Source organism: Temnothorax nylanderi, unplaced genomic scaffold (genome assembly GCF_030848795.1).
Source record: "Temnothorax nylanderi isolate EJ_2023f unplaced genomic scaffold, tnyl_v1.0 TNYL_tig0104_pilon, whole genome shotgun sequence".
NCBI classification, from domain to species: Eukaryota; Metazoa; Arthropoda; class Insecta; order Hymenoptera; family Formicidae; genus Temnothorax; species Temnothorax nylanderi.
Window position 1 is genome coordinate 62,188 of NW_027249166.1, and position 19,150 is coordinate 81,337.

The 19,150-nt window shown below is 39.4% G+C and overlaps 2 protein-coding genes, 1 long non-coding RNA gene and 1 other non-coding gene across 4 annotated transcripts; 3 read left to right on the forward strand and 1 right to left on the reverse strand.

Annotated features, from left to right (window-relative positions):
- Positions 1–633: 633 nt before the first annotated feature.
- Positions 634–4,674, forward strand: LOC139775744 (uncharacterized). The gene has a single exon (XM_071711997.1). It carries the CDS (start codon positions 634–636, stop codon positions 4,672–4,674), a length of 4,041 nt encoding a protein of 1,346 aa, XP_071568098.1.
- Positions 4,675–8,019: 3,345 nt separating this feature from the next.
- On the reverse strand, positions 8,020–9,064 carry LOC139775749 (uncharacterized). Its single transcript, XR_011718915.1, has 3 exons — positions 8,950–9,064; positions 8,274–8,339; positions 8,020–8,171 (listed from the first exon to the last, which is right to left on the reverse strand). It is a non-coding gene; the product is annotated as an uncharacterized lncRNA (long non-coding RNA).
- A 16-nt stretch (positions 9,065–9,080) lies between these two features.
- Positions 9,081–18,492, forward strand: Karybeta3 (karyopherin beta 3). The gene is made up of 14 exons (XM_071711998.1): positions 9,081–9,240; positions 10,538–10,687; positions 10,881–11,107; positions 11,190–11,286; positions 11,578–12,143; positions 12,542–12,650; positions 13,025–13,324; positions 13,565–13,747; positions 13,854–13,980; positions 14,099–14,464; positions 14,550–14,803; positions 14,950–15,470; positions 15,546–15,765; positions 15,867–18,492. The coding sequence occupies exons 1-14, from the start codon at positions 9,160–9,162 to the stop codon at positions 15,954–15,956; spliced, it is 3,291 nt and encodes a 1,096-aa protein (XP_071568099.1). The 5' UTR covers positions 9,081–9,159; the 3' UTR covers positions 15,957–18,492.
- On the forward strand, positions 11,339–11,469 carry LOC139775776 (small Cajal body-specific RNA 8). Its single transcript, XR_011718924.1, has one exon. It is a non-coding gene; the product is annotated as a small Cajal body-specific RNA 8 (non-coding RNA).
- Positions 18,493–19,150: the final 658 nt, after the last annotated feature.

The window sequence follows — 19,150 nt, forward strand, 5'->3', positions numbered from 1 at the left end:
CGTTAATCGAATTGCCGTAACAACGGACGGGCTCTAAGCTCTTACAAAATGTATAATAAATAATGTGTATGTATGTATGTACGTAACATACATGTTAACAGCTTGTCAAACGTGAAGATATCTGTGCTCCCAGTGCACGCATGAAAATCGATTTCCTATCTTCCGAAGCGCCGCTCATTAGTGACAATTCGACATACGAAAATTCTCAAGTACAAGTTGATGAAACATTCATAGATAATTGGAAATTGTTGCAAATTATTGATATTATTGTTACCATGACATGCTGTACGCTTAATAAAAAATAGTAATCGATATTTGTACAATGTAATTAATAAAATAGTGTAAATTAATTGACGTTTAAATGGATTTATTAGCGGCACAGCGCTAACCACAACGGAACATTTTCAAAAATTTATAATGATTTAAATGAAAATCTGCATAAAGGTAAAGTCATAAATAATTTTATAAACGTATAAAAAACATTTTAACAAAATTTTATACATGTACATAAAAGATTTTTTACGTAAACTTTTAATAGCTATACCATCGATGTGTTTGGCGAAATTTATTATCTCCCGTTCAATGCCGCTCTGTCACGTATTACATAACTCCGGTGAAATTGAAGAGGCAGCGATGAATGACAAATATCTCGACGATTACTTGTCAGTGATCGCGATTGACGTTGCCGTCGAGGAGAAGACGAGGATCGCCCGAATGGCTGTTGCGACCCTGCACAAGCTGCATAACGTGATGCGGCAGATGAGGGACTGGCGGGACGATAGCGCGAAACTGAAGAGTAATATCTGGCGGATGAAAATGGCTTTGCGTGTGGATGACAAGAATGGGAACGATAGCCAGCAGATCGACCCTTTGATCGCGCATCAGAGGGAGGAGATTAACCGGTTGGAGCAGGCAAACGGCGCACTGGAGAACGAAGTAACGAGCCTGAAGCGTGCCCTGACGAAAGCCGAGAAGGATATCGCGCGTGTCACCGTCTGCGAAATAGGCGATAAGATCGCCACGCTCGAGAACGAATTCACGAGCGAGCGGGAACGTATGAACGACGAGATTCTGCGTCTGAAGAGGCGGCTGAAGGAGGCCGAGGAGAGCGAGACGAGCGTCGTGCTGGTGGAGCAACTCAGGGACAAGCTGAACGAGTTCACGAGGGGCGATCGGACGATAGAAATAATCTTCGCGAACGCGATCGGCAAGACCGTCGAGATGATTATCGGCCTGTCGGAGGAGCTCGTGAACGTTAGCGAGAATTTGTACAGGTTCAAGACCAGGAACAGGAATCTGCGTCACAAGCTCGATCGATTAAGGGCGATGCTGCGATTGAGGTGCGGTAATAGAGCGGAATATCGGAAGAGGATCGGCGAATTGAACAATCTCGCCGAACAATTGATGGGAGAGATGGGCCGGCTGAGAATTATTCGCGAGAATGCGAACTATAGCGAAAGTTTGGACGCTACGGATATCCCCGACGTTGTTAAGCGCATCGAGCGCTTGATGAACGACTTGAGAAACAATTTAAAGAGCGATCGCGAGGCGATGATCGCCGCTGGCGATCCCGACTGTTTGAGATACATGAAGAAGGTGGTTAATCTAAGAGTAAACCTGAAAGTGCTGTCCGTGGAGCTCGGACGATCGGACGTGCCGATGGATGAACGATCGCGCGAGAACGTTCGGTACGAGAGATGCTTGGAAACCGCTTCGTCATTGAATTATTTCCTCCAGGAAATCGATAGCGAGATTGAAAAGTTGAAGATAAAACCGATGAATAAATATTGCAAAATCGGTGGCGTAAGCGGCTCGCGATACATGACCAAAGTCACAGAACTCGAAGATATCGTTAAAAAATCAATCGCGGTAATCGCCATTTTAAAACAGGCTCCGCCGGAAGTTATAAGCACCAACGAGAAAATAACGGAAGCGCTGGAAGACTTGATTGAGCGATTGTGTTGCAAAATGAGGGAGCTCGAAGTTTTCGATGATCGCGCGAATTTACGTGAGAGAATCGAGCAGCTCGAAGCCTTGGTCGTGTATTTAAAATCGGAATTGTTGAAAAAGAACGAGCGTATAAGTGGGCTGAACGACGAACGTGCGAGCATCAGATTAACGTCGGAGAGAGATCGTGAGAAGTACGAGAAGATTATCGCTGACATACGCGAGGTAAACGAGACTCTTCGGGAGGATATAAAAAGGGGGAAACAAAAGTTATCGGAACTTGAACGCGATCAGTCCGAGCGGCGTGTCGCAGAGATGCAACTGATGAAGATTGAAATGGACGCAGCGAGGAAAGAATTGCTGGGCCTTCGCGAGGACAAAGAGACGTTGTTAGGGGAAACGGGTAGGTTGCGTAACGCTCTCGAAGTGAGAGACAAGGAAATTGAGAATATTATTACCCAGGGGGACGCGCTGAAAGCGGTCCTTAGGGCCGAGACGGAGGACCTGAAGACGAAACTTGGGATCGCTTCCGACGAAAATGTAAAACTGAGAAGTATAATTGAGGGACTTGGGAAACAGGAGGTACGCGAGCGACTGGGCAAATTGAAAAGTTCGATGGAGAAAAGCTGCGGGGGGGAGCGAGACAATGCTGAAGAGCGTGCACGAAACCTCAGGGAAGAATTAGAGTACTTGAAAGCCGAGTCAAATGAGCCTGAAATAAGTCCGAACAAGGAATCGGACGAGCGAATCGGCTATTTGAAGCCCGTGCCGGATAAAGCCGTCGGTGACGGGGCCGGGTCGGAGGGTGAAATTTCTGATCTCGAGTCTAACGAGCAGTCGTTGACGTATCGATTGAACTGCCGGACGAGCATCGGCGAGGAAAGGTCGAGCGAATTCGACAGGCTGATGGCGGAGTACAAAGCGTCGGGGAATAAAGTCAAACAGCTACGGAACGAGAAAGAACAACTTGAGGAAGAGTTATCGGAGTTGAGGTCCGAGAAAGGATTGTTGGATAGGTCGATGGCCGATGCCAATAACAAGTGCGCCGCGCTGCAGGATCAAGTTAACAAATTTAAGTCCGAGCGTAACGGCCTTCGGGAGAAGATGAGCGAGCGCGAGGCTGCCGCGGAGAATTTAAAGTTCGAGCTGGAGAGAATGCGGACGGAGCTGGAAGACGCGGCCGTTAAAGCGGCGCGTTTGCGATCGGAGAACTCGAGGGTCGTCGGCGATTTGGATATGCTGTCGCTACGGAATGCCGAGGCCGAGGACCGTGTACGAGTGCTGTTGGCTGAAAAGAACGAGTTCGCGACGCGTATTAACGAGCTCGATGATGAGAACGTCGCCCTGCGAGAGCGGCTGAATAAGGCGAGAGAGGAGAATGAATATTTTTCCATGGAATTGAATAAATCAAGGGTCGAAAATGACAAAGCGAAAGCGGAAAATACTCTCCTTCGGGCTACCTGCGACACGCGGGAGAGAGATAACGTCGAGCTGAGGCGGGAGAGAGACGACGCGAGAGGGAGAATAAATGAAATCGGTAACGAGTGCCGAGCACTCGGTAATCAACTGAAGATTCAGCGAATGAAGTATGAGGCATTGCGGCTCGCTGCGGCCGCGTTGCACGACGAGAGTAACGATCGTAAGAATTATTTAAAGGAGATCGATACGCGGCATCCGCTTGCGAGGGACCACGAGCGGGGATTCGCCGGCGCTCATAACGAGATTAAGCAGAAGCAAAATTGCTCGGATACCTCGCGCACGAGCGTAAAGGTCGAAATTGGCGAGCGAAGGGACGGCGGAACAGAAGTCAAAGTCGAATCTGACACACGCGTCGGTCATGATAACAAAGCGGGGACCAAAGACGAATCAAAGGGCGAGCTAAAGAGACGCGGGAATAAGCCTTTGAAATTGGAGCAGGCAAATTTGCGGTCCGAAAACTCCGAGATTGCGATGGAACTGACGGAAGGCAGATCCGAAGGCCCGGCGGCGTGGACGAAAGTGTCGGACGACGAAGAAATCGTCGATCCTATCTTGAAGAAATTTGAAATCTCGCACGAGAAAGGAGCGAGCAATTATTCTAATTATCTCGCCGATCCGAAGATGTCGGAGAGTAACGAAAGGACCGCGGCGCTCGATATCGATCAGCCCGAGAATAGGGCGCCGAAGATGAAAGCGGATATCTCGCGCAGTAGTCGCAACTCCTGCCTGGACGGTGAGAAAACGAGGGCAGACTTCGGTGGAGCGACGGTGGAGGAGATTCAGGCTTTGAAACTCGAACTGATGAATCTGAGGGACGAGAAGGCGGCGTCGAGGTCGCAGCTCGAGATATTTAAGGAAGAATTAAACGCATTGAAATCGGAGAGAGTGGCTTTAAAGGACGAGCTCGCCGCCTCGAGGAAGTCGAACTTCGACCTTAGGCTCAGAGTAAACGACATGCGAGGCGCTAACGAAAAATTGAAGGAGACGAATGCGGGATTGGGGCGTCGTCTGCAGGACGCGTCGAGAGGGACGGATGAGTACACCGCAATGTCGTCGGGGGTGTCGGATAGAAGGTTAAAAAATAATTTCGAAGGCGAATTGAGCGACTATCTGAAGAAGTATATCTTCACGGAGAGAAATCTGCGGATAACCAACAGGCGAAATCGGTTCGATCGCGTCTCTCCCAAGAATCCTGGACTACAATCCGTCGAAGAGAATCTACAACATATAGAGGGACAAAAATCCTGAGATTGAATGGATAATATTAAATTCTGTACATATAATTTATTAAATTTTCATATCTGCTAATTTATAATAAAATTATTTTTATTTAATTAAGGAAGAAAGTAATTGAAAGAATCCTGGACTATCAATCCATCGAAGAGAATCTGCAACATGTAGAGGGACAAAAATCCTGGAGGTGGAATATATATGTATATACCATAAATTCTATATATGTAGTTTATTAAATTTTGTTATCTTTACTCGCTTTATTATATCTGCCAATTTATAATAAGATTTTCCATTTAATTAGGGAAGGAAGTGCTTATACTAAAAAATAGCTTGTGAGATTGAAAGATTGATTTAAATACAATGCTTTGTTAATTCATTATACTTTGAATACATTTTACACTTTATTTAGTTTCTTTTCTTGTTAAAGATTTCCATATAACCGGCGGTTCTTTTAAAATTTATGAAGGGTAGCTCATGTTCTCTCGCCGGCGCGAGCGCCTGGAATCGTTTTAAGAGCAACTGACAAAACCTCCTGAAAGCACCGCGCCGCTACTTCATCTTCAGCTTTTAGGGCGACGAGTAGTTAAAGCCAAACAGGACAATGACAACGGCGCGGGCGGCGTGACGGCGATAAGGATAAAGCGGTGTCGGTGGAGCGCGTAATAATGCATTAATCGCGCGCGCATGTCGGGCCATTATCGCATACTCTACGACCACGGGCATCACGTCGAAAATCCTTGTCTGAGATTATTTCAGCAAAAAGGTAAAGCTCGCTTTGCGCGGAATAGTTGGTGCTCATCTATCATTCCCCTGGACTGCCAGAGTGCGACGTGGCACATTGCAAATGAGTGGATAGTCCTCGCACAGGCACCCCTGCAATTATATTCTTCTTACATATCTCGGTCTTTGACCTCTCTGCTCTTACTCTATTAAACAGCCGCAATTACATTTCGCGAGATACAGTAAATATTACAAATTCTTTCTTATATTCTTTCTTACAGCATCAAAAATTGACTGTTTCTAAGTAGATTAAAAAATAAAATAATAGTATCTAACGACAAGATAGCATCTCGTTTGGATTGCGATCAATAATTCAGTTTTATTAAAAAAGAAATTTTTTGTTTCGTCAAAAATTCGTTTCATGTAAAAAAAAAAAGTACACAGTAAAAAAAAGGCCGTCACACACAAAATGCATAACGTCGCATAAGCATAGCATAAGACCGCTGGACCAATGAGCATTTTACGTAAATTAATATGGCGACATTATGCTGGATGCTCATTGGTCCAGCGGTCTTGTGCTATGCTTATGCTACGCTATGCATTTTGTGTATTATAGCCTTTAACCGCGCGTACGTAATAGCTTTATGTTCAATTATGCTCCGCGCGTAATTTTTTACTGCAACACGCACATGGCATACGCGCGAGATGAAAGCGCGTACTCGATATGAAAACGCGTCCGGTATGTATATTTTGTAATATCTTTCGTGATAAATCAACTGATCGCGTGTATAACAACGGACGTCACAGGCGCGCGAAAAACATTGGATTGTCGTAATGACAGATGTTACAACGGGCTTGCCCCTTTGTTTTGCGACTCTCCGCGCGTGAGATACACATTGATGCCGGATTTTGGTGTCTGTGACTCTCCACATTTTCGCGGATTAAATATATTCGTATATAATCGCACATCATACGAGCAATCTCAAATGAAGAGACGCCTTTTGCGCTATTAATGAGAGTAATGCATCCTCGCCTTGATAAATATATTATGCCAGATATAATATGGGTTTAATTTCAATATTTATCTCGTCTAGCATTTAATCCATTAATAACCGAGTATCAATGTAACTGTATAAGTGAATTAAAAAGGACCGTTCCTCATTGCAAACGAGAGATTCAACGTTAATAATTACCGTATTGCAGTGACTTCCGGATATTACTTTTACAATATCGCCGATATCGCGAATACATGAATAGAATATCATTCACGCTCGAAGAGAAGTGTTACAATTTATATAGTGTCTTCTCATATCTAAATAGACTGTGAATATTTTTGGATAATCGCTCGATAATATTTAGATATCTTAGATATCGGAATTATTTATTTTTATATAAAGTTTTCATATGTATCATATAACCAAATTGTTATAAATAAATTATGTCATGTCGCTAAATCAAGAAGGAAAAGTATTTTTAAGCGAAGGTAATCATTTTCGATTTACCTATCAATTCAAATTAAAATTAAAAGGGTTCTGTGCACGGGCTAAATAATGCAGAGAAAAATTATATATCTATATATAAATTTATATTTATGTAATGTAATATATATTTTGTCATACTTGTATCTTTTGTAGTACGCGTAATCTTATTATACTAATAAAACAGTTGCTCATGTCAAGTAATCGATAATATAAACCTGATATAAATTAAAAATTATAAAAATATTCCTTTTCAGTATTTTAATTCGAAAGACATTTATGTTCTAATAAAACGTAATGTGCACAATTTACAACTAAAATTTCATGAGATTAACACTTAACTCAATGTTAATTCAATTTCAAAATAAATAAAAAAATATAGTCATATGGCAATTTGTTCACAAATCTATGAGAAAGACTTTTTAAAGTTTATCAAAACTTAAAGAGTATAAATTTCGCTTCTATATTTCTGAATTGGCGTTATCCTCCCTGCGTTTATATTTTTGTATTTTCACATAGAGGCAAACAATGAGTGCAGACTGTTGCAAATAAAACGCAATGCGTCGAGCTGCACTGTCAGATGTGTTTCGCGAACGCAGTCCACGTACTGGTCCATGACTAAACAGACTTTAATTGCGGAAAATCACTGTAATCACGAAACGCTGGCGTAAGCTCGTTTTTCTCTCCCTATCCTTTTCCTACTATCATCCCCATCGACATCGACGAACATATCTAAATAAAGACTGAGAATAATCGCTATTTTACAAAAAAAAAAGAGCTATACAATTATTGATGAAGCAAATGAAGACTTAATCGTAGCGCTAACCATTCTTTTTTACAGAAGTGTTTATGTATTTAAAACGTTCGTTTAATTATCCACTATCTGAACTTTAATTGAACTTTTCAATAGACTCAAGAGACAATTTATCATAATAGATCAGATTATATATATCTAATCTAATATATATCTAATTATATAATAATATTATAGTCTGATCTATTTTAGCAAATTTGATTATAAACAAATTATTAAGGAACACTGTTCCATTTTATCAAAGAATAATATTTAAGACATCTTAATTAAGACATAATAATGTTCTTCGGGATATTCAATTCATATTCAATTAATGTCTCAACGGCAGCACATTGGAACAAAATAATATTAATTTACTAAATTTTAATTGTTAAAATCAAATTTACAAATAATAAATTATTATTAATAAAATTACTAAAATCAAACAAAAAATATTTTAATTTCAAGACATCATAATGTTCTCCAGGATCATATTTAATTGATGTTCCAAAATGACAGTACTGAAACAAAGTAATTTACTTAGTTTTGCTATAATAAAATCTACAAATAATAAATTATTATTAATAAATTTAATAAAATTAATAAAATTAAGTAACAAATACCTTATTTGTCCAAACATTGTATAATGTTTTCCGGGTTCATATTCAATTGATGTTCCAATGACAGCTCTGGAACAAAGTAATTTTAATTTACTTAGTTTTAATTGCCATAATCAAATCTACAAATAATAGATTATTAATAAAATTTCCAAAGTTACTAGATTAAAAAAAAGATTTAAAAATCACTAGATTTGAAATAAATTGAGACTCAAAAGTTACTAAATTGAAAAGTTGGGATTTGAAAGTTACTAGATTCCGAAAGATTTCAAATATTATTAAATTCTGTATGTTTTTTAAAGTTACTCTATTTTAAAAATTATTTCTGAGTTATTAAAATGACTAATTTCTATAAACTAAGATTTCCGGAGTTATTAGACTCCAAATTCACTGTTAAGCCCCTTGCACAATAGGCGATAGCGATAGCGATAGCGACAGCGACAAAGTTGCCGACAAAGGTATAGCTTTGGCTGCGTTCGGGGAGCGCGCTATTAGCGCTATTGCATCATTCTATCTTTATCGCTCATCAAGTGTAGAACAAGGATAGAATAAGCAAATAACGCTAATAGCGCGCTCCCCGAACGCAGCCTTTGTCGGCAACCTTGTCGCTGTCGCTATCGCTATCGCTATCGCCTATTGTGCAAGGGGCTTTAGACGAAGGAACCAATTGAATTCAGCGGACGTTTCGTTTCCAACAGTTTCCAAGCAACGCCGCGCGGCGGCCGCCGGCGCCACGGGGCGATGTCCGCGATGTTGGCACCGCTGGGCAGCGTCATCGGCGAATAGTGACGTTTCGCCGCGCGACGTTGGCCACGTCGCATGACGAGATCGACTCGGGGGCAAGTGTGCGGCTGTGCGCTTGGCTTCATTCGTTCGTGTTCGTTCGGTAACAATGGCGGCAGACCTCGACCAGTTTCAACAGCTTCTGAATACACTCCTCAGCACAGACAACGATGTCCGGACGCGGGCGGAGGTACGTGTAAACGCCTGGTGAATTCTCGCGGTCGCGCCCGCTCGACGTCGATCGCGCGCCGGGATGGTGCCGCGGGCCGCCCGGCGGCGGCCCGCGCGGATCGCGGCACGTTCCGTCGTGCCGAGCACGTTGCCGACGTGTTGTGTCAGAGCTCGCGCGCGGGCTGCTCCGGCCGCGCGACGCGGCCCGTCGAGCGGCGACGTCGCCGGTCCGTCGATCATCGTCGACCGTGAGGAATCCGTCGAGCGCGACGACCGGGCGTCGAATTTCCGGCATTTCCGCGACGCGCCTATCCGCGCGCGATCGGTCAAGAAATCCAAAATGGTGTCCCCCCCCGCATGCGAAGCATCGCGCGCCCCGCGTGCCATCCGTCAGCTCCGCGTGTACGGGCGATACGGATGCCCCGACCCCGACGCTCGCCGGCGTGCTCGGCTCCGAGCTCTTTTTTTTTTTTTTTTCACGGGCACCGCGACTCGCCCGCCGGCTCGCGATCGACGCGATTAACGTCCGGCCATGCGTTCGTTCGTCCCCGCGCGGCACGCGCGTTCCACGCGAGATGCGTCTCGGTTTCCCGCCTACACACGCGAGCCACGCGATTTCCGGCGACATCGTGGCGTGCACCGCGTGCATCGTCGTTCCTCTGGTTCGCGATATTCGCGAGCCGCCCGAGAATATCGGCTCGCGAGTCGCGACTTTGATGCCGCTCGGCGCGCTCTATATACGCCTTTTACCTTGACTCACGGCACGATCACGTGTCGAGCGTAATTCGTCGAATATTCATACGTGCGTCGATTACGATATGTACTCCGCACTAAATGCGTCAGATCCAGCTTGGTAAATTTAGTTCAGGAGAGAGGGAGAGGGAGAGGGAGAGAGAGAGAGAGAGAGAGAGACTGAAAGAGAGAGAGCTTGGATTTTGGCATCTATGAAGATAAATATCTGTAGATATATTCATTGCACATTGCTTTGTATATGACGTATAATATATAACAACAGGATAAAGACATTACAATGACTTTACAATTTTCTATCATTAAGTGATGTCGCTTCTTCTTTTGCACTTTTGTAAAATTTGATTTTTCTTATAGAAAATTATGTGTTTCATTCTTCAAAGGAAAAATTGATGCTTTTTAGATAGATATAAATTTGTAGGAAATTTTGAATAAAGAAACTTTATAGCTTAACTTTCTAAAGGAATTGTATTATTTGATTGGAAAGCTTATCTTATGTCGTTAGGAATTTAACAAAGATCTTAAATAATCAACGATATTTTTAATGAGAAACTGAAATTATTTAGGAGGCGTACGGAAATCTTCCAGTGGAAAGCAAGGTGACGTTTCTGTTAACTACCGTTTGCAATGGCACGCTTGCAGAAGAGATGCGGGCCATAGCCGCAGTACTGTTGCGTCGGTTATTCTCTTCAGAATTTCTGGACTTTTATCCTAAGGTAGTCTAAAAAGCTCCTTTCCTTAATTTCCAGTTGCTACATAAAATATCTTTCTTAAAATAAGCTTTTTTCAATTTAGCATTATTGCTACTTTGTTTCTTAAACGCTTCTTATCGAGAAATTAACTTAATAATCATCTACGTCTGAATCAAAGGTCAGTTAAAGATAAATTTGATATGCAATTATTTCACAGATTCCACCGGAGGCGCAAATCCAATTGAAGGAACAAATTTTACTATCAGTCCAAACCGAACAAACCGAAAGTATCCGACGTAAAGTTTGCGACGTTGCAGCCGAAGTTGCCAGGAATTTAATAGACGAAGATGGTAATAATCAGTGGCCGGAGTTTCTTCAGTTCCTATTTCAATGCGCGAATAGTCCGTTGTCGGCATTAAAAGAGAGCGCGCTTCGTATGTTTACGTGAGTTTCCTTTATATTTATCTTGTATGAGTGGTGTATTTATTAAGAATATGAGAGTAAAGCGTATTAAATGTGCATGCAGATCCGTCCCAGGCGTATTTGGAAATCAACAAGCAAATCATCTCGATCTTATAAAACAAATGTTACAACAATCTGTTTTAGACCCGACAAATTATGAGGTAATGTGAAATTTACGTACTCATTTATTTTTCGTACTTTTATTTAGTCTAACGGGAGATAGATACGCGAGTCTCGACAAGATGAGATTACTCGTCACATAATTTCTCCTAAAGAAATATATGCCTTCTGATGACTGTAACTTGTAAAGTATTAATTTACAGACAGATACGGGGCATACATTTTATATGGAATAGTTACATTTGTGTTGACATCCTAAACAAATTTTTTTTAATTATCCCAAGTTTTCTATAAGAGTAATTGTAATAATTGCAATTGTTCTTGTCACACAGGTCAGGTTTCAAGCAGTAAGAGCAATTGGAGCGTTTATAACATTACATGACAAAGAGGAAAATATACACAAGCATTTCTCAGAACTAGTTCCAGCGCTTGTACAAGTAACCGCCCAATCTATAGAAAAGCAAGATGATGATGCTCTTATAAAAGTGTTGATAGACCTTGCTGAAACCACGCCAAAATTCCTCAGGGGACAATTAGACAATGTTATGCAAATGTGCATGAATGTATTCTCCAATGAAGAGATGCCTGACTCTTGGAGGCAATTGGCACTAGAAGTTTTGGTAACTCTAGCAGAGACTGCACCAGCTATGGTACGCAAAGTTGGTGAAAAATACATTGTATCTTTAGTACCATTGGTATTGAAGATGATGACTGATTTGGAAGAAGATGAAAAATGGAGTTTCTCTGATGAAATTATCGAGGAAGATAACGATAGCAACACTGTAGTTGCGGAAAGTGCTTTAGATAGATTGGCGTGTGGCCTGGGAGGGAAGACTATGCTACCACAAATTGTCCAAAATATCCCTACAATGTTAAATAACAATGATTGGAAGTATAGGTAAACAATCTTTATTTTTTATATATTTAGTTATAGTATAAGCCATGACCATATCGATATCTAATATTTAATAGTGTATATATATATATATATATATATATATATATATATATGATATTTATGAACGTATTCACAGAAAAGTCAGCAGTTACATACTTTTATGTAATTGCGTTACGTCTGTGATAGAATAACGAATGAGATAATTCTCTTTCCCAGCTGCCGTTTTGGCAGTTGGTCTGAGACTCTCATTGGATGTTTAAAACGAGAATTGGCAGTTGTACGATATGACTGCTATAATTACAAAAACATACAGCTTTTTAAATATTTGTTAAATAATAAAATTTTATATCTTTATTCTTATCTATTGTGTATATAAAAATATATTTTTCATTATTTAGACATGCAGCACTTATGGCTATCTCAGCTGTTGGTGAAGGGTGCCACAAGCAAATGGAAACTCTTTTACCACAAATAATGGACGGAGTCATACAATATTTACAAGATCCGGTAAGTACAAAGACACGCTTGCTTCATAATTTTATTTCGACATCAGCTATTAGTTTGAAATTATTTCTTCTTACATTAAATTATATGTATGTAATTTACTAAGCCACAAATAAATCCGACAGTTGTATTCATTTGGATATGACTAGTGATACAATTGTGGCAAATTAAGCACAGGACACAAATTCTTTCTGTATTACTGTTTTAGTAATACAGAAAATCAAAATTTGTTCTTTGCGGTTCCTGAGAGCTGACTACTGCTAGTAGTAATAGTAGTCATAGTTTTGGAACATATAGTTCCATTCGTACAAACATAATATAATATAAAAATATAATTCGTGGATAAATTAAGTAATGTTGGGTCTTTTTTTTTTTAGCATCCTCGTGTAAGATACGCTGCCTGCAACGCAGTAGGTCAAATGTCTACAGACTTTTCGCCCATATTTGAAAAGAAATTTCATGATAAAGTTATCCCTGGATTATTGATGGTGTTGGACGATAACGCAAATCCCAGAGTTCAAGCTCACGCTGGCGCCGCTCTTGTAAACTTTAGCGAAGATTGTCCCAAAAATATTCTCACTCCATACCTCGATGCCATAATGGCTAAACTTGAATCTATCCTGACTGCTAAATTCCACGAATTAGTTGAAAAGGGAACTAAGCTCGTACTGGAACAGGTAAGTTGAGTTATCCTTAGCTCTATGCTTTTTATATCCAGTCGCCCATGGGAGCTGTTGCTTTATGCAGATTATGAATTTAAAATGAAGAATCAAATCCGAAATCCGCCAATTATAATTTTGCCATTTCCACATAAAACCACGTTAAATCCTCGAGTTATAATAAATTGTAAAATATAAATAAACGTTTACGAAAAGTTAGGACTTATTGTAAAACTGATTCTTTTTTTGTTTATACAGGTTGTCACGACAATTGCCTCGGTTGCGGATACATGCGAAGAGCAATTTGTAGCTTATTACGACAGGCTAATGCCTTGTTTAAAATATATTATTCAAAATGCGACTCAGCAGGAACACAAAATATTACGAGGCAAGACTATCGAATGTGTCAGTCTGATAGGCCTAGCTGTTGGCCCAGAAAAGGTGATTAAATCTTCTGATACCTTGATGTTTTCTGAATAAAAACCTCATAATTATCAATTATATATTGTTATATATTGTGTATATTAATATTGTTTAATCTCAACAGTTTATTGCCGATGCTAGCGATGTTATGGATATGTTACTCAAAACACATTCAGAAGGTGATCTTCCTGATGACGATCCGCAAACCAGCTATCTTATATCTGCTTGGGCCAGGATTTGTAAAATTCTTGGTAAGATATTACATAATGAAGACTTTTTATGCATTTTTGAACATTCCACGTTCTACCGTACTGCAAGAAGTTTTTATAATCACACAATTCCTTAAAAACACTTGTATTTTTTTTATAGGAAAACAATTTGAACAGTACTTACCATTAGTAATGGGACCCGTATTGCGAACAGCCGCTATGAAACCTGAAGTTGCATTACTAGACAATGAAGACATGGAAGGCATTGAGGGTGATCTTGATTGGCAGTTTGTTTCACTAGGAGAGCAACAAAACTTTGGAATCAAAACAGCTGGTTTGGAGGACAAGGCTTCTGCGTGCGAGATGTTGGTTTGTTACGCGCGGGAATTAAAGGAAGGCTTTGCGGATTATGCGGAAGAAGTGGTGCGATTAATGGTGCCGATGTTGAAGTTTTACTTCCACGACGGTGTCAGAACTGCAGCTGCGGCAAGTTTGCCGTATCTTCTCGACTGTGCTAAAATAAAAGGTTATTAGATGATTAATATTTTTACTGAAGAACCACGTAACTTTTCTATCGTCAACCGTCTTATCGCACATATCAATGTTTACAGGTCCACAGTATCTAGAAGGCATGTGGGCATATATTTGCCCAGATCTATTGAAAGCTATCGATACAGAACCAGAATCGGAAGTGTTGTTGGAATTATTGTCCTCTTTAGCAAAATGTATCGAGACATTGGGCGCAGGTTGCTTAAGTGCACCGCATATGACTGAACTTTTACGACTTTTAGATAAGTTACTTAAAGAACATTTTGAAAGAGCAGTTGCTAGATTGGAGAAACGAAAAGATGAAGATTATGATGAGGTAATAATTTGTGATGAGGTAATAATCTATGTATAGTAATCTATAAAGTCTGTTGTCTATAAAACTTGATAGCAATTTTTTAAATAATTAAATGAATAATGTTATAAAATTATATTGATTTGTATTAACTATATTTATTGGTTTAGGTTGTTGAAGAACAACTTGCTGATGAAGACAATGAGGACGTATACACGCTCAGCAAAATTGCTGACATTTTGCATGCCTTATTTACAACTCACAAGTCTTCATTCTTCCCATTCTTTGATCAAATATGCGTACATTTCGTAAAATTACTGAGCCCCGAAAGATCATGGGCGGATCACCAATGGGCTTTATGCGTCTTTGACGACGTTATAGAATTCGGAGGACCTGACTGCGCAAAATATCAAGATCTCTTTTTGCGACCCATGATTCAGTACGTTTCTGACAAATCCGCAGAAGTTAGGCAGGCAGCAGCTTATGGCTGCGGAGTTTTAGGCCAATTTGGTGGAGAAGGCTTTGCGCAAGCGTGTGCAGAAGCTTTACCAAAACTGATGGAAGTTATTAGCGATCCCGAATCTAGGTCGCCAGAGAATGTAAACCCTACTGAAAATGCTATTTCAGCAGTGACTAAAATTCTCAAATACAATAACAAAGCAATCAACGTCGATGAGATTCTTCCACACTGGTAAATTGATATTTTAAGAAATTGTTATTTAATAAATATAAACTCATAAACTTCACTCTAAACGCTTCTTTACAGGCTAACTTGGCTGCCAGTTGTCGAAGATGAAGATGAAGCCCCTCACGTATACGGATATCTATGCGATTTGATCGAAGCAAATCACGCAGTAGTTTTAGGAACGAATAATGCGCATTTGCCACGACTTATAAGTTTCTTTGCCGAAGCGTTGTTCAGAGAAGCCGTGCCTACCGACCATCCCGTTATGTCTAGAATCCTTAGTATCGTTAGAGAAATACAGGTGTGTATGGGCAAGAAGTCTATTTATACTTATCGTTGCAAGCTTTCGGATAATATAATAAATATACATAATAAATGACAAATAATTTTATTTCTTTCCAGAAAAACGACACGATATTCCAGGCGATCATAATGCAGTTAACAACAGATCAACAACAGGCGCTTCACGAGGCACTCAGTGCACTAAGTTGAATTTTTAACATCGTAACAAATGAAATTATTGCTCGTGTTAAATAATCTCCCGAAAAAAAAATCGCAAATATTGTAGGTATATTGTACCTATAAAACATTTGCTCCAGCCTAGTTATATATACACACGCAGATATATTTAAGCATTCTACATATTATTATCCACATACTTGTTAAGTATGTATTTCTGTATCATTATCAGATTTGATTAGTTTTCTATTATCAGGGATTGTTGAATAATTGAAGTAAAATTAGGATTTGTCACTGTTCGATTTATAATGCTTCTACGAATGAAGCTAAGTCGACAGAAATTTTATCGATTATAAATGAACTCACATTGGCAGAATTTAAAACTGTATATCCCTAAAATATTTTAAATCCAATATTTTATATATATATATATATACTTGTTGTATATATACCTCTTTTCTTTCTACATCACATTGGTGAACATTATTAAAAAAGTTTATGAATAATGACATCGACTTAAATCAGACATTCAAACGAGAACATTCTCCTGCCATTGAGAGTCGAACGATGCTAAATCATCTTTTAAAAAAAATGGCTTTGTAAAAATTGCATAGTACATACATATAGCTTTGTTATGCGAGTATAACGTTAAGGAATTATGATTTTGTCACTGTGATCTTTCTAAATTGCGTCAACATTCTCAAGCTATCCCACGTTCCGGTAAGGTAACAAAGCTGATAATGCAAGATAGACTGGAAAGCCTCATTGTAGCCATGAAGTGAACGCGTGACATTGTGATTTAGGTATTTTTATTATTAAATTTAGATACATGTTATTTAATGATGCAATTTAATGTTGCAATGTTGAGCTCTATATACGAATGCCTTTTGAATGAAACGTAATGAAGAGTTTTAAAATTTTTAGATTCGAGATCAGTAAGATGTGACTCCGCGACTATAACGAATACATTTTTTTTCTTATTTAGATAGAGATACATTAAAACTTTATGTTTTCAAGTGCCGCAAATTTTTCTTGTAATCTTACAGCTAATTCGTATTGAGTTATGCTTACTTAACTGTAACTTTACAACATTATTCTTATCGTAAAACCAAAATGTGTTACTCGAGAATAAAAAGAAGAAATATAAAAGATATACAAAAAAAGCGATTTGATAATACGGAATGCATTACGTTTCCTTCGGCTGATGTAACACGATGAGAATTGAGATGTTGAAAAGGACTGAGCGAAATAATCCATTTAAACGGCTCCCGCCTCCGTTCTTGTTACTATTTATTTATAAAATATGTACTCCGATTACTTGCGATTGTCTCGAAATTTCACCGATGGAAAAAGTTTTACCTCTAGTTTTTTACACCATCGCGGCTACTCTTACCGTAAATGTTCCAAGTAAATAACAACCTTTTTTTTACTAAGACGTGTAGAGGAGTAAAAGTAAAGAATAAACATTTATTTGTACATACGTCAAAGTATATAAAAATATCGCGAACACGTATAGAGTTGAAGTATCCGATTGTTAAGTATCCATGATATACGGTAGGCACTGCCTCGTTATTTCACCGAAAGTCAACAACACGATCTTGTAAGATGCACATAATTGCAGCAAATACATACGGAAGAATCGATACTGGACTGTTCATGACGTTTATGCGATACACATTTGCGACAGAGAGAGAGAGAGAGAGAGAAAAAGAGAGTAAAAATCAATGTGAAAAGAAAGGAAAAATTATAATTCTTATATAGAGATTATTTTAAAATCATTACTAGCTAAAATAAATCTCAGCTTTGTAATCGTTTGTTTTGCTTCACCTACATTCATATACATCTTAATTTTAATAAATTCAATTTAATGGCCAGTATGTATATTTTGCAAAACTTTGCGTTAAATAGAACGTATAATATACATCGTACATTGTTAAATTTTTGCAAGAGTTAAGTCGTCTTAAATAATCAATAAGAGTTAACTGCTCGTCGTCGTTTGACGTTTATCTCGCCCAGTATAATTATCTTCGAGTAAAATTTATTACAAGGCTATACGATAACTATCCTATAGGCGTTTCCATGACGTGTAAAAGCCGATAAGAGAGGCAAAAGAAATGCGTATTAATTATCGGCATGCAATTCAAACGTACCGTTGAAGTTGGAATAGTTAAAAATATCATGCACACATCATTCGTATCAATTTACGGAGTGTCGCTTTATCGATCACTGTCGCGAAACGATAAAATATTTTCGTAGATACTTGACGAGCGTGGCGCGTATGATTTCCCAAGGCATTAACACTTGCATCGTATGTCACAATATAACGGCGGATATTGCAAATGCATTTATTTATAGCACTCGCATTTTGCCGTTTCATTTTACATGACTAATTCGTATTTCAATATCAATATATTGGGAGAGTAACAGGTCAACGTGAACGGACAGCTCAGTCCTGATATCGAACTTTTTATACGGCCGATTAACATGCATCTATAATTAGCTAGTGAAAACAGGGAAAAGATTAAGCTGTCGTCAATCAAAATAAAATGGAAATCAAATTTCGAATGTATCTCAGACCCTTTATTTCTTTTTATTTTATTTTATTTTATTTTAAAGACGACCGGAAAATGCGGTTAACGGAAAATCGATACGCTGCCTTTCTTCACTCGAACGCGTGAAATGATGAAATTTACAGTGCATCATGCGCCCGCAATTTTGCGAGGTAAGCGGCCGGTGATCCGCCGTAAAATGAAAACGCACACATGTTTTAAAGTAACGGGGGAAACCTGATTTGAGAGCGTAATTCGCGTAACGGTATACTTTGCATCTCGCGCTTATATACGCTTATACAGTAACTCTCTTAAATATTTTTCGCGCTCGTGCTCGAATATTGTTTTTCTAAATCTTTCCCTCACAAATTGAGTTTGAGAATTAAAAGAGAATAGGCGAAGCGCTGAAGCATAACGACTGGCGTTCTGATACGGAAGGCTGCGTCTCCAGTCGTGGCCGTTGATCTCCGATTTGCGAGTGTACAAGTTTGCTCCTCGCAGCTGAAATTCTATGCCTCTCATTTTCCTTTCTTTCCTCTGTAATTATGTAATTATATACTTCATTTCAAATGCAGAAAGTACAACAGCGCCAGCTATTAAAACAGACTTACGACCGTCACGTTCGCACTCATTATGTGTATCAGGTGACCTTAGATGAATAATACGGTACTTGCACGA

Coding starts and splice junctions, on each gene's coding strand:
- Karybeta3 (XM_071711998.1), top strand. CDS start 9,160: ATGGCGGCAGACCTCGACCAGTTTCAACAGCTTCTGAATACACTCCTC. Junction 12,144..12,541: donor AACAATGATTGGAAGTATAG/GTAAACAATCTT, acceptor TTCATTATTTAG/ACATGCAGCACTTATGGCTA. Junction 13,981..14,098: donor CAGGATTTGTAAAATTCTTG/GTAAGATATTAC, acceptor TTTTTTTTATAG/GAAAACAATTTGAACAGTAC.
- LOC139775744 (XM_071711997.1), top strand. CDS start 634: ATGAATGACAAATATCTCGACGATTACTTGTCAGTGATCGCGATTGAC.